Here is a 13,076-nt window from a genome sequence, read left to right as displayed (position 1 = left end):
TTATCATGTAACAGAGCAGACACTACTCACAATGCCATTCTGGACACTGAAACCCAGCTGGTAGCGCAGGTCTGGCCGTCTGATGAGTACAGTAGTCACTGGGGGACATCTCACAATATTCAGCTTGATATGAGACTGGTTCTTCAGACCCTACAGGAAAGAGAAGCAGGAAAGAGCAAGTATTGGGATGAATTAAATTCAGCAGCAAATAATGTATGTATACATATTATACATAATATGCACACACACACACACACACACACACACACACATATATGTGGTAGCAAGCGCTCTCTCCTATGCAGTGGTCACTGCAGGGCAGCTTAAATAATGGGAAAAAGGCAGCGATTTCGAGCATTTGTCCCATACAGGACACCGTAGTTCAAGCTTCTCATTCGTCCAGGCACCATCTTGGCTCAGTGTTTACTGTGTTTGCTTTGCAAGGCCCAGCAGCAGACTCGGAGTGGTTTATGCCCCAGTGTGTAAATGGTGCGGTCCAAGCCACAAATTGAACGCTTGTGTTCGATCACACAACACAGAGTCCTGCACTGGTAGTTTTACATATACACACACTAATATATATATATATATATATATATATATATATATATATATATATATATATATATATATATATATATATATTAGGGGTGCAACGATATTCGTATCGATATTGAACCGTTCGATACAGTGCTTTCGGTTCGGTACGCATATGTATCGAACAATACAAAATTTGTAATTTATTTTATCAACTTTCCTTCTGACGATGCTGTCTGTGTTGAGCGCTCAGTGAATCTGCGTTCGACTACTCCGCCTAGGCTCGACAGTGCAGCCTAGGCGGAGTAGTCGAACGCAGATTCACTGAGCGCTCAACACAGACAGCATCGTCAGAAGGAAGAGCGCAGGGCAAGCTAGTGAGACAGAAGTTAAGCTCCCCTTACAACATGGACCTCCCCCACCCTCATTCAGATCTGGCGTTTGGAACTATTTTGGTTTTCATGTGACGTATGACCCTGAAGGTAAGCGAGTCATGGACTAAAGTAAAACAGTATGTTGGATGTGCCATGCAATGCTCAATTACATGGGTGGGAATTAGTGTGTTAGCGCAGTTAACTCGTTAACGTGTTGGCCGTCTAGCCCCATGCACGGGGCGATCGGCGGTAGCTCGTTAACAGAGATTCGCCGTGTTGTGGCGTTAAGGTCATTTCAACGAGATTAACCTGAAAGCACTAGTGGGAACACAACGAATATGACTGCACATTTACACCGACATCATCCTAGTGCAAAGACAAAAACAATAAGCATGCTACTAACTTTAGCCGAGTCATTTAGACAGCTGTTAGCACATGATTCTCCTTATCCTGCTAAGAATATAGCCCAGAAGAAGCGGATAGTATAGCTTTTATTTTGGAAAGAGACATTTCTCTGTAATAAACTCTCTTTTCCAAAGATGAGTGATTCCTCAATCAGATACAGGGCTCGCAATATCGCTAGCCCGACGTCCCGGGGCTAGCGATTTTTCCAGTCGGGCTACCAAAATCTCTCTGCCCTGCCCGTCGGGCTATTGTAGGAAAAATATATGTCAATGCTTTTGCATTCTTTCAGAAATGTAGCTGGGTAATTATGTCATTGGCATCGGTGAGCCACTGTCAATATGTGACATATTGAAATCGTGTTTGAATTTGCGCTTGTTTTTTGCTTTCACTTTGCAATCTCGCGAACTGTGTATAGAGAGCGACAGCACTGATCTGTGAGTGATGATAATTTGTGCACCAATTCCTCTGATATCGTCTTATTAATCGTTAGCTTACTATGCAAACATGACAAGTGAAATCTCCCGCAGCTTAAACATGTGAGAGGTTGATCGCGCAGAGAATCGCTGAGCTTATGTGAGTGCGTGTGTAAAAGCAGCAGGATATATATTTCAGTTCTGCTGAGCCAAATAAGACAGGTCAGGGTGAAGAAGTGACAGCCAAAGAAAAGCTTACCACAAAACGGAGAAGTTATGACAAATCAGACTATAAGGCAAAAAGAAAGTGCAGCTTTATGGTTTCATGGACAAAAGAATTTCTGTGGCTGCAATATGATGAGCTAAATAACCAGGGCTGCACATAAGTGGTCCGCAGGTGCGCATTCGCTGTCAAAATAAAAAACACGCACAAGGGTTAGGGTTAAATTTAAAAACTGTACTTTTGAGTTAAAATATATATTTATAATTTTAATAAATGACAAATTAAAAAGGCATGAACATTTTTTTTGTATCGAAAAAATATCGAACCGTGACACCAAAGTATCGAACCGAACCGAACCGTGAATTTTGTGTATCGTTGCACCCCTAATATATATGTATATAAATTTTTTTTAATGTTTTCTCTTTATTTTTACTACTTTCTACATTGTAGATACAAACTGAAGGCATCAAGTATTTGAAGCAAGATATATGGAATTATGTAGCAAAGAGATAATTAATAATAATTCTAAATATGTCTTATATTTTAGATTTCTGAAAGTAGCCCCCTTGTCAAGGTTCATTTGTGAATTTATTGCCTTCTTAATGGGGTTGGGACCATCAGTTTTGTTGTATAGAAGTCAGGTTGGTGCACAGCTGACAGCCCTATTTGACAACTGTTAGAATTCATATTATGGCGAGAACCAATCAGCTAAGTAAAGAGAAACAACAGCCCATCATTACTTTAAGAACTGAAGGTCAGTCAGTCTGGGAAATTGATAAAACCTTGAATGTGTCCCTGAGTGCAGTCACAAAAACCATCAAGCGCTACGTTAAAACTGTCTCACGTCTCAAAGAACATGGCACACCTGTTACCCTTCAGACACTTTCTTCTGAAGCGTTCTTTAGGAGCTGCCCGACAGACGACTAGTGTCGGAGTATCGACTTTTCTGGAGTGCCTGTAAATCTGCCAGCCTGCCTACTGGAGCCTGTGGATTATTTTCGCTGGTGACTGTACCGAGTTTTGTTTCCTCACCAGGATTTTCGTCTGTCTGTTTCTCCCGGTCGCCTCGTTTGGTTTGTTTCCCTTCTGGAGGTTTTTGGCAAACAGTACCAAGTAAGCTCTCCAACTCTCGGTAAAGTCTCTTTTATGCTTTTCTCAGTTTCGGGCAAGACCCTCCTAATTCTCCTGTTCCACTCAGATCGAGTGCGCTACCGGTGTGCGTCTCCTCACCTGCACATCCCGGCTCCACATTCACATTTTATTGTATATACAGTGACCCTGAAAATTCATCCCCTTCACTGTAAACAAATTGTTTCAACTCTGTGCCTCTGTGCGTTCTGCTCTCTGAGTCCACCGGTATTTTTCATGACACTGGAGGATACATTCATTCAAGTCAGCCTCAGAAATAACAAGTTAACAGCATGCCTACCACAGCATGCTGCAGCAACATGTCATCCCATCAGGTTTGCATTTAGTTTATTTTTCACCAGCACAATGAGTCCAAACACACCTCCAGGCTGTGTAAGACCTATTTGAGAGTGATGGAGTGCTGACCAGATGATCTGGCCTCCACAGTCACCTGACCTAAACCCAATGGAGATGGTTTGTGATGAGATGGAGCTCAGAGTGAAGGCAAAAGGACCAACAAGTGCTCAGCATCTCTGGGAACTCCTTTAAGAGTGTTGGAAACAATTTCAGGTGACGACCTCATGAAGCTCAGAGAGAGAGCCAAGAGTGAGCAAAGCAGGAATCAAAGCAAAGGGTGGATGTTTAGAAGAATCTAAAATATCAAACATGTTTTGAGATATTTCACACTTTTTTGTTTACTACATAATTCCACATGTGTTCATTCATAGTGTCGATGCCTTCAATGAGAATCTACAATGGAAATAGTCATGAAAATAAAGACAAATCACTAAATGAGAAGGTGTGCCCAAACTTTTCGATGATAGTGTATATTGTACATTATTAGATGTGCACAATAAGGCTTGTAAGACAGCTCAAACTCATCCTGTCTATCTGCCTATTAATGGGCTATTACTACATGCCTTCAGGACACGATTTACAACCTGAAGAGGTGATAAAGCGATAGATCTTTCAGCCCAATTCTACTTTTTCTACATAATCCATCATACAAAATGTAATCAAATGGAAAAGTCTCTTTTTAAAACTTGTTTTATTATTTTTAATCTTTTAACTTTATGCATCAAGCAAAAATTTAATTATCTGCAACATTCTCTGACTGGAAGAAATTAGTTTAACATTTAAACCTATTTTCTGCACATTCCAGCTCATAAAATAAAATATTTTTTGTGTTTACACTCAGTCTTTCAAATAGATGCAAGTAAAACACAGCAGAAAATAAATAAAGTCAAAGACTCAGCGGTCCTGTTGCTCTATTTTCACCTGTAAAGCAGGAATGGGGTAGGCGGAGGTTTACCCTGGTGCAGGTGTGCCGCGGTCAGTGGAAGAATCCGCGAGTTTCTCTGTGAGTTTCCCATTACGTCGTAGCTACTCGGTGCTTGTTGGAAGTTTAGGGGTTTTTTCGCTGTAAAAAGAAGTTTTCTTCCCACGCACAGCGGACACTAATGTTTTTGTCACTTTTTATGGAATCAAACTCAAAGTAAGGTCAGTACTTCCACGCTTTAAACGCTGCACGCTCATACTCTCTCTGCACTCGATATGTGATCCACTGTTGATCTGCACACAGCTGTTGTCACGAACGTCGCACTCGCTTACGTCACTGTCGTGAGACACTCGCAAAAAAAATCACGGTTTTAGTAACGCAGTAACGCAGCGTTCCTACGGGAAAGTAACGGTAATCTAATTACCGTTTTTGCAACAGTAATCCCTGACTTTACTCGTTGCCTGAAAAAAGTAATCAGATTACAGTAACGCGTTACTGCCCATCTCTGGTGGTAGATACTATATAGTTCCTTCTGTGTGATTTTTTTATGTTAGGTTTGTTTTTTGGTGGTCTGGGAGCTGACATGGTCTCTCAGAGGATGGGGTTTTATGGACATAACAAGAGAAGCTGCAAAGAGGTGTGTAAGACTCGAACTCCTGGTCCCAACTGTGGATAGTCACGTTTTAATAAATTTGATCAGATTTATAGAAACGAGAGCTGCTCAGTCCAATGTTGTATTGATGCTCTACCTTCAGCTGCACCGACTACAGGGCCCTTGCTAGCTGTAGGTTTTTCATAGGTGTGAAGCTGACTCTCCAATTCTGTGATCCTTGCCTCTAGAACTGTAAACAGGTTACATTCATTACAAATATAGTTATTACTAAATGAGGCTGAGGAGTAACTAAACATCTGACACAATGTCAAGGGACCGCTGAAGAGGCTAATGCTGCAAGTAAGTCGGCTACAAGCTAAGCTAGCGAGTCTCTAGCATCACAGTGACTCACTACTGTGAATGTAATTAGCAGGTAAGAAACACAACTAAACAAGTTCATCTGACCAATGAAACCGGGAGAGAACTTTGAATCCAAAGAGCATCTTCAAGCACAAGATAAATCCCAACATTTGTAAAGATAAGCTGCTTCAACAGACGTCATTGCAGCTTTTACGTGTCGCCAGGTATTAGACCCCTAAGTTCCAGGAAAGCTCTGAATGCTGTGAAGTTGTACTGGATACACCTCTGCCCCAAATTGGGGGTAGTTCCTCTGGACTGGCAGATGTGGAGATGGTCTCTCTTAGATATGAAATGCTTGCTCTAACTTCAGCAGATCATACTCAGTCTTCCTATGAAGGCCTATGCCCTTCATAGGGGAGAATGTGTCCCTTTGTCAAAACTCAGTTCAGAAGGAGCAACTTCTGTCTAGTCCTGGGACACTTGCACAACTGGTCTGTACGTGCTCTGTGGTCTTGGTGCAGACTCATAATCATGTTGCTGGAATGTTCTGTGGTTAGTTTGGGAGCATAGATTATAAATCCTGTTGCTTCAGACTATTTGGTCCCTGTACAGCTGTAACATCAGCATGGTTGCTTTGCTAGAGTCAGACTCTTTCCCTGTGAATGCCAAGGTTGTATTTTGTCGCCAATTCTGTTCATAATTTTAATGGAGAATATAATAGAGAGCAGCCAAGAATGAGGAGATTTCTGTTTCTGTGGCTTCAGGATCTTACTTTTCTTTGCAAATGATGTGGTCCTGCTGGTCTTATCATTTGGTGACCTTCAGCTTATCTGCAGCCAAATTCAGTGCAGGGAGATGGGAATTAACACCTCTGTTTTTGAGGCAAAGATTCTTAGCAAGCAGTGGGTGGAGAACACGCTCAGGTAGGGGATGGGTTGTTGTATCTCATGGAATTACACATGAGTGGAGGAAGTGTGGAGATGGAGAGACTGAATGGTGCACAGAGTGCTGAGCATGAAGCCAAATGAGATTGGAGAGCTGGAAATGAGCCTCCACCAATGGGTGCACATACCATACATACCTTTATAATGCTTTGGCAGGTGGACAGTGGCAGTCCCACCAAACTGGTTCCATTGATTGACATGATCTGGTCTCCTATGTTCAGTCTGCCAGACCTCTCAGCTGGCCCAGCATGCATCATGTTGGCAATAATGACTGTAGGTAGGATGGAGCCCCATCCACTCTCCACGATGACCACGCCCAGAATCTCCCCCTTAGCTTTCTCTACAAACACCTGTGGTCACAGCAGGCAGTCGACAGGCAGAGAGAAACAAAAACAAATCATTTTAAATTACATTTCATTGGAATTCATTTGTCTGAACTATCATGAAAAAAGGATGCCATATTAATTTGTCATTCTAATCTCTACTACATATTCAGCAGTACAGACGTGATTATGCCAACCTGTGGATGGAAAGCAGAATAAAAAATACTGTTATGAAACCAGAAATGTTTGAAAATACATGCAGCCCTCTCACATTTTTGCAGTTCTCAGATTTGGAGAAGTGCACGAGGTCATCATTGTACATGTCCTGAGTGTTCAGCAGGTCACTGTATTCCTTTTGGCTGAGGTCCTCAGGGTTAATGCCATTGGCCCGTAAGAATTCTTGATAGGCCACACTAAAGGCCTGTCCAATCGACTGGGCAATTAACTGGGCCTAGAGGACATGGCAGAGTTAGAAGATATTGGAAAAAAAGTTTTCAAAGACAGAAGTATGTTGTTGGACTCACATCCTCAGACTCAAACACATGGCAGATCATCTTATACTGGCGTTTGCTGTCTTGACTTGGCTCTGAGGTTTCCACGTTCTCCTCAGAATCAGTGCGAGGCATCCTGCGCCGGGCCATCAGAACCACTATGTTGCCAATGTCAGCAATGTAGGAGATAGTCCGCAAAGGGTGGTCCATCATAGTTTCCTTAAAGGCATAGAAACATTTACAGCCCTCCTCATGTGTACAAGACGCAGATTTTCTGCATTTGTTGTAAGTACTTTAGAATCTAACAATATATGTTATTGCATTTAAACCCCATAAACAGTGGGTGTAGGAAAGTGAGGTAACGTTTGCAAACCATATAAAAATGATAGATAAACGATATACATGAGCTTCTTGCTTTGTCCACTGTTATGCATCACAGTAATATGAGGCGCCAAACATGTCAACTGTTGCAAAACAACCACATCTTTGATTCATCTGTTCAGAGAACATTATTACCAATGATCTAACATACGGACCATTAATCTGATGTTAACACAGATGTTACCACAACACTACACAAACTGCAGAATATGCAAAAAATTAAACGGTAATATAGATGAAAGGGAAACGTGTGCCTGCAGTGTGAGTGGGTACCTGAGAGTCAGCGTTGAGCACTTTTATTCTCTGGGTAGAGATGAAAAGATCCACCTCTGTGAGAGGCTGAGGCTCACCCTCAGGTTCCTGCACAAACACAGTCAGAAAGCAGCATTAGACACGGTGACATGTCTCAAAACCAGTACAGCACACGCGATTAGGCAAACATGACCAAACAGCTAAAGTGGTCAGTAAAAGCAGAGAAGTGCACTGCCTTAAGTTCTGGGTTTAAACTGGTCACAAACCGGCTGTGTGCAGGCAGGAATAGGACCCAAACACTAACTCACAGAAGAAAACGTGAACGCAAAGTAACACAGCTTTATTGCTGAATGCAAACCAATACAAAACTAAACCGGGAAATTCTAACAATAATACGGTCCAGGAAACACGGAGAGCCACGAGGGACACGGAGCAACACGTGACTGAGGGAGACGCTGACATAAATACACAGATAACGAGGGACGTGGGAGCACACGGGCAACACAGCTGACACGAATAATCATAACAAGACAGGGGAAGCCAGACTGAACAGAGTGAACATGAAAACACGGGACCTTCACAATAAAAAAGGACACATGATGCAGGAGAGGCAGACGCGAGGGAACGCGAGGGAGCCTAAATGTACAAAGGTTAACACAGAATAAACTCAGGATACCACTAAGAATAATGGACCATAACACAACAGAAACACAAGGGACTCAAAACGCTTCAAAAGGACCCCGAACCATGACAAAACTGAGCAATCATTAATATTTATTAATCGTTTTAGTTTCACGACACAAATTAGGTTCCTGCACTTGCCAAATCTCACTGATTTTATTACATGAAATTAATAAATAAGCCTGTGCTCATCCTGCAGTATAATTAAACTCCACAAACTACAAACTACAACAAATCACATGAGTTATTTTGTCCCATCTAAGAAAAAACGAGGGCATATACTGTGCTGCCAAAAATATTTGCCCCTTCATGATTTTTTGGTTTTTGAATATTATTTGTTTTATTTATGTTTTATCGATAAAATGTTAATTTTAACCAGTGATAAACAACATAAATGCAAAATGCAGTTTTTAAATGATGTTTCCTTTAAGATCATGAAGTAATCCAGGTCTGGTCCTATGTGGAAAAGTCATTTTCCCTTAAATCTAATAACTGTTGTTCCACCCACAGCAGCAAGAACTGCAATCAAGCATTTACAGCATGTCTTTTGTATCACGCAAAGATTGGCCCAGCCTTCTTTGCATCTTTATTTGGTTTCTGAGCATGAAAAGCCTGTTTAAAGTCAGACCAAAGCATCTCTTCTTCTTGGTGTATTTTGGTTCATTGTCTTGTGATCGTTGCTCCACCTGAGCTCACAAACTCTTGGCTGGACATTTTCATTCTGTTAACAGGGCAGAATTCATGGTTCCATCAATTACTGCAAGTCATCCGGGTCCTAAAGCAGCAAAGAATCCAACAATGCCTGCAGTTTGCAGTGGTTTCTTCTTGAAATTCTCCCATGAATATCACGGCGCACAGTCTCATGCTGTTGAATGTTGTTTTGGGTTTTTGTGCCCTCCTGCTTGATGTGCTCATGGAGTTTTTTTCTATTTGTGGATGATGAACTGTTGTTTGCTGGAGTTACTACAATTTTATTCCTATCCTTAATCCTCCTGCTGCACATCATTTGGACCTAAATCTTTCTGTCAAGCCAACTGACACAAGTCATTTTTGAGTGAGTGAATCTAATCAGCATCATCAACTTAAATTAAACTGATGTTCTCAAGCAAGTTGATACTTCATGTTGCCCTCCACACCGTCTAGTCTCACATTCATGATAAGCCTTTTCTAGTGCTTTTGCCTCCTTTGTCTTTATTCTAGACTCTAACTACTCCTGACTATTCATCTTTGTCAGCCTCGTCCTCTAAATACTTTCCAGTACTTCCTCCTTCCACCACCAAGTCTCGCCTTCTTTGCTACCTTTACTCATCTACTTAATGTCTAAGTTCATTTGTTATTTGCTATTTTAATGAACAATAAAAAGAATCATAAAAGCACTTCTAAAAGAACAATGAATCCATTAACAGACAGTAAAAAATAGAAAGTGGACTTGCAGAAATAAAGCTAAACACTTCTTTGCAAGACACAGAAGGTTCTGAACTCTGAAGAGAAAACGGAAATCAAGAGGTGAACCTTCTGTGAAGATACAGTGGTTTTCAGACATGTTGAAATTCAAGGAAAAAACAGTTCGAGACGTCAAATATTTGTCCAAAAAAAAGAAAAAGTGCTTTGGATGTTTTTAACCAGGACATCAGTCAAAAAGCTGCAAAAGAAGAAGTCTTTGTGAAACATGTTTAGGAAAACACCCAAAGTTTTACAGGAAGATCACAAAAAGGAAGAGAGAGAGTGCAGTGACGAGCATGGGGAGAGTGTAAAAACTCAAAAAACGCTGAGTCAACGGAAGGAACAAATGAAGCTACATCAAACAGATCAGTGCATGGACACCATGTACTCCTCTACAGTTGTCCCAGTATGGGTATCTACATCAAGTGACCCAGAGAATGAAATCCTCGTGTATGCACTACATGATGACCAAAGCGTTACCACATTCATCATGCGAGAGGCATCTGGGAACAAAACGAGAGCCAGTGGAGTTAAAGCTCTCCACACTTTCATCCAGAAACACGATCATCCCAAGTCAGAGCTGAGCTGCACTGCAGGTGAGAGGTTTCTGCTCGTCAAAGGTTTCTCTCCCTGTAACCTACTCAGTGCAGTTCATTCCTGCCAAAGTCGCATTCCTACACCTCTGGGAAACAGTGGTCTCGACTATGCATCCATCGGAGTGTGAATGTTAGCCAAGCAGCACTGAAGTATAGAAGAAAGTGCTTGTATGAATGGGTGTGAATGAGGCATGAGGCAATACTGTTGCTGTCTAATGTTAAGTACATTCAATATATGCTCCGTTCAGGACAAAGACTGGGACCAAATGTTAAATTATAATGTTTCTAATTCAACATTATGCAGGTCATCTATTGTGCGACCTGCAGTCAGGTTGTTGATTCCTAAAAAGAGACACAGAGCACATACCACAGATCATAGTTGTGGCCACGTGCTCTTTAGCTGCCATGATGCCAGGTCTCTCTCTGGATAAATAATAACTAACTAATAACAGGGCTTACAAGGCCAAACCCCACAAACCCCAAACGTGTCAGAAGATTCAGACTGTTACCTGCATCGAACACATGGATTTCTTACATGACAAAAACTTTTCTATTTTACCAAGAATGAGATTTTCCAGGTTACATAGACAGTCCAACGTGTCCAATGTCCAACATAAGACATGCAACGTTGGCATTTAGGTTCAGCAAAACGATAATTCATCAGAATGACATTTTAAAAGTATCAAAGGACAACGATAATCATATAGACACTGAACAGGACAGAGAGTAAAACACATGAAAAGCTGCACTCAGCAGTGATAAGGATAAGACAGACATGTAGGTACTGCACCTTCTTCTTGTTCTGGGCCAATTTCTGAGCCATCTGCCAAGCATGGAATAAAGCACACAGGACAATCACGGGTTAGGTCAATATACAGTAAAACATGGATTTGTGTATTAAATAACTGTCAATGGTGCGCCAAAAGGCTAATGCTCCAGCCTTTCAACAACCTCTATATATATACAGAATATTAATGATTAACAAACAAGGCTTGTCTAAGTCACCCAGGCTTGTAAGCAGCACAGTAAAATTGATTTAATGCAGTCGGTTCCCTAGATTTCCCAATGCATGCTAACCATGTGCAATGGAAAATATCCATATGGAGATTTTACTGTTTATTTGTGGATAATGAATTGGATGCATAATATTTATTCCCTGTATATAGTAAACAGTGTTGGGGAGTAACGGAATACATGTACCGCCGTTACGTATTTAGAATACAAAATATGAGTAACTGTATTCCGTTACAGTTACCGTTTAAAAAGGTGGTATTCAGAATACAGTTACTTTGTTGAAATAAATGGATTACACTGCGGTACTTTCCTGTTTCATATTGTCGCGGGTCAGGACTGTTTGGGTTTTGTTTGACAGCTACGTTCTTTTGTTCCAGGCGGCAGTGTTACGGTTGCCATGGTTACAGGGCGACGCTCTCTCTCTCTCTGCGACTGTGTGTTTCCTGGGTGAGAGAGCGCCTTTTCGTTGTTGTTGTGCTAAGCTAACAGGCAGAATGCTACAAGCATAGCTCTAAAGAATGTAGCATCATGGGCAGTGTAGTCCGTGCTGCAGGGAGAATGGACTGCCATACACATTATGGGTCTGTGAGCGCGAGGAGGGAGAAAAAGGGGAGTGGAAAGGTACGAGTTGTCGTCGAGGAAAAACGGGAGCTGGAAGCATGTAAATATAATAATAACCACTGCAGCCAAGAAGAGTGCCTGACGAGCCCAGTTGTAAGTAAGCTATTAAGACTCGACTGTACACCGTGTTCCTGTTTTCCTCCGAAAACAACAAGTTCCGTTGGAGCAGCCTTTCAACGCCTCTCTCTGTCTCTCACTAGCAAAGTTGACCCACACAACAAAGTAAAGCTATTTTTCGGCTACGAGCCGACAGGGACCCCGCCGTATTAGTCAGAGGTCCCTTTACTACAGTTCGGAGTCGCGGACCTTCAGTAATAGTAATAAATCACACAGCAATAGTACATTCACGTTGTTGTAAAAAGCATGATAATATATTAAGTAATCCAAAGTATTCAGAATACGTTACTGTCATTGAGTAACGTAACGGAATACGTTACAGAATACATTTTGGGGCATGTAATCTGTAATCTGTAATTGAATACATTTTAAAAGTAACCTTCCCAACACTGATAGTAAATAATACACCTCATGTAGTGTGAACTTCCACAGCCCACAGTGCTTTATTTATAGTGCCTTTTGTGTGCACCAGTAGTCGAGCAGCTCTTGAGCCACTTTGGCGGGCTCACACTCCGTCACTTGCTCTGTCCACTCTTCTCCCTGTAAGATCCCAGCACCCAACTCAAACAGTGGAGACATGATGAGATGATGGAGATCAGCCTCCCCTGACACCACACCCCGAACCCGCTGCTCAACCCCTCCCCTGCAGTCGAGCCATAAACCACACCCCGCCACGTACCCCCATCACTTGACATAGAGCGGGGAGCCGAGGTTAAATCTTACTGCACGTCTGTCATTCTCCTTTGCAGATGTCTTTGTGCAGTCATGTCCATGTCTTTGTCACATCCATGCTATTAGTTGCTTATCAATCACTTCAAATGCTTGCAGCCTAATCTACAGTCCTGCCATCATCACCGTCCTGGAAACACTCATATAAAAGCCACAGCAAAAGCAGTTCTCTT

General features: G+C 41.8%; 1 protein-coding gene across 1 annotated transcript in view; it reads right to left on the bottom strand.

Moving 5' to 3' along the window:
• Window positions 1-13,076, bottom strand: part of apba1a (amyloid beta (A4) precursor protein-binding, family A, member 1a) — a 44,547-nt gene that overhangs the window by 8,232 nt on the left and 23,239 nt on the right. Inside the window, exons 6-11 of the mRNA XM_026186996.2 lie at window positions 11,213-11,245; window positions 7,724-7,810; window positions 7,103-7,288; window positions 6,850-7,029; window positions 6,393-6,605; window positions 31-150 (exon numbers count right to left, since the gene is read on the bottom strand). Of these exons, the coding sequence (XP_026042781.2) occupies window positions 31-150; window positions 6,393-6,605; window positions 6,850-7,029; window positions 7,103-7,288; window positions 7,724-7,810; window positions 11,213-11,245 (819 nt within the window). The remainder of the gene's footprint in view (window positions 1-30; window positions 151-6,392; window positions 6,606-6,849; window positions 7,030-7,102; window positions 7,289-7,723; window positions 7,811-11,212; window positions 11,246-13,076) is intronic.

Source organism: Astatotilapia calliptera, chromosome 12, assembly GCF_964374335.1.
Source record: "Astatotilapia calliptera chromosome 12, fAstCal68.1, whole genome shotgun sequence".
NCBI classification, from domain to species: Eukaryota; Metazoa; Chordata; class Actinopteri; order Cichliformes; family Cichlidae; genus Astatotilapia; species Astatotilapia calliptera.
Note: the sequence above shows the minus strand (reverse complement) of the source record. Positions and strands in the feature narration are given on the sequence as shown.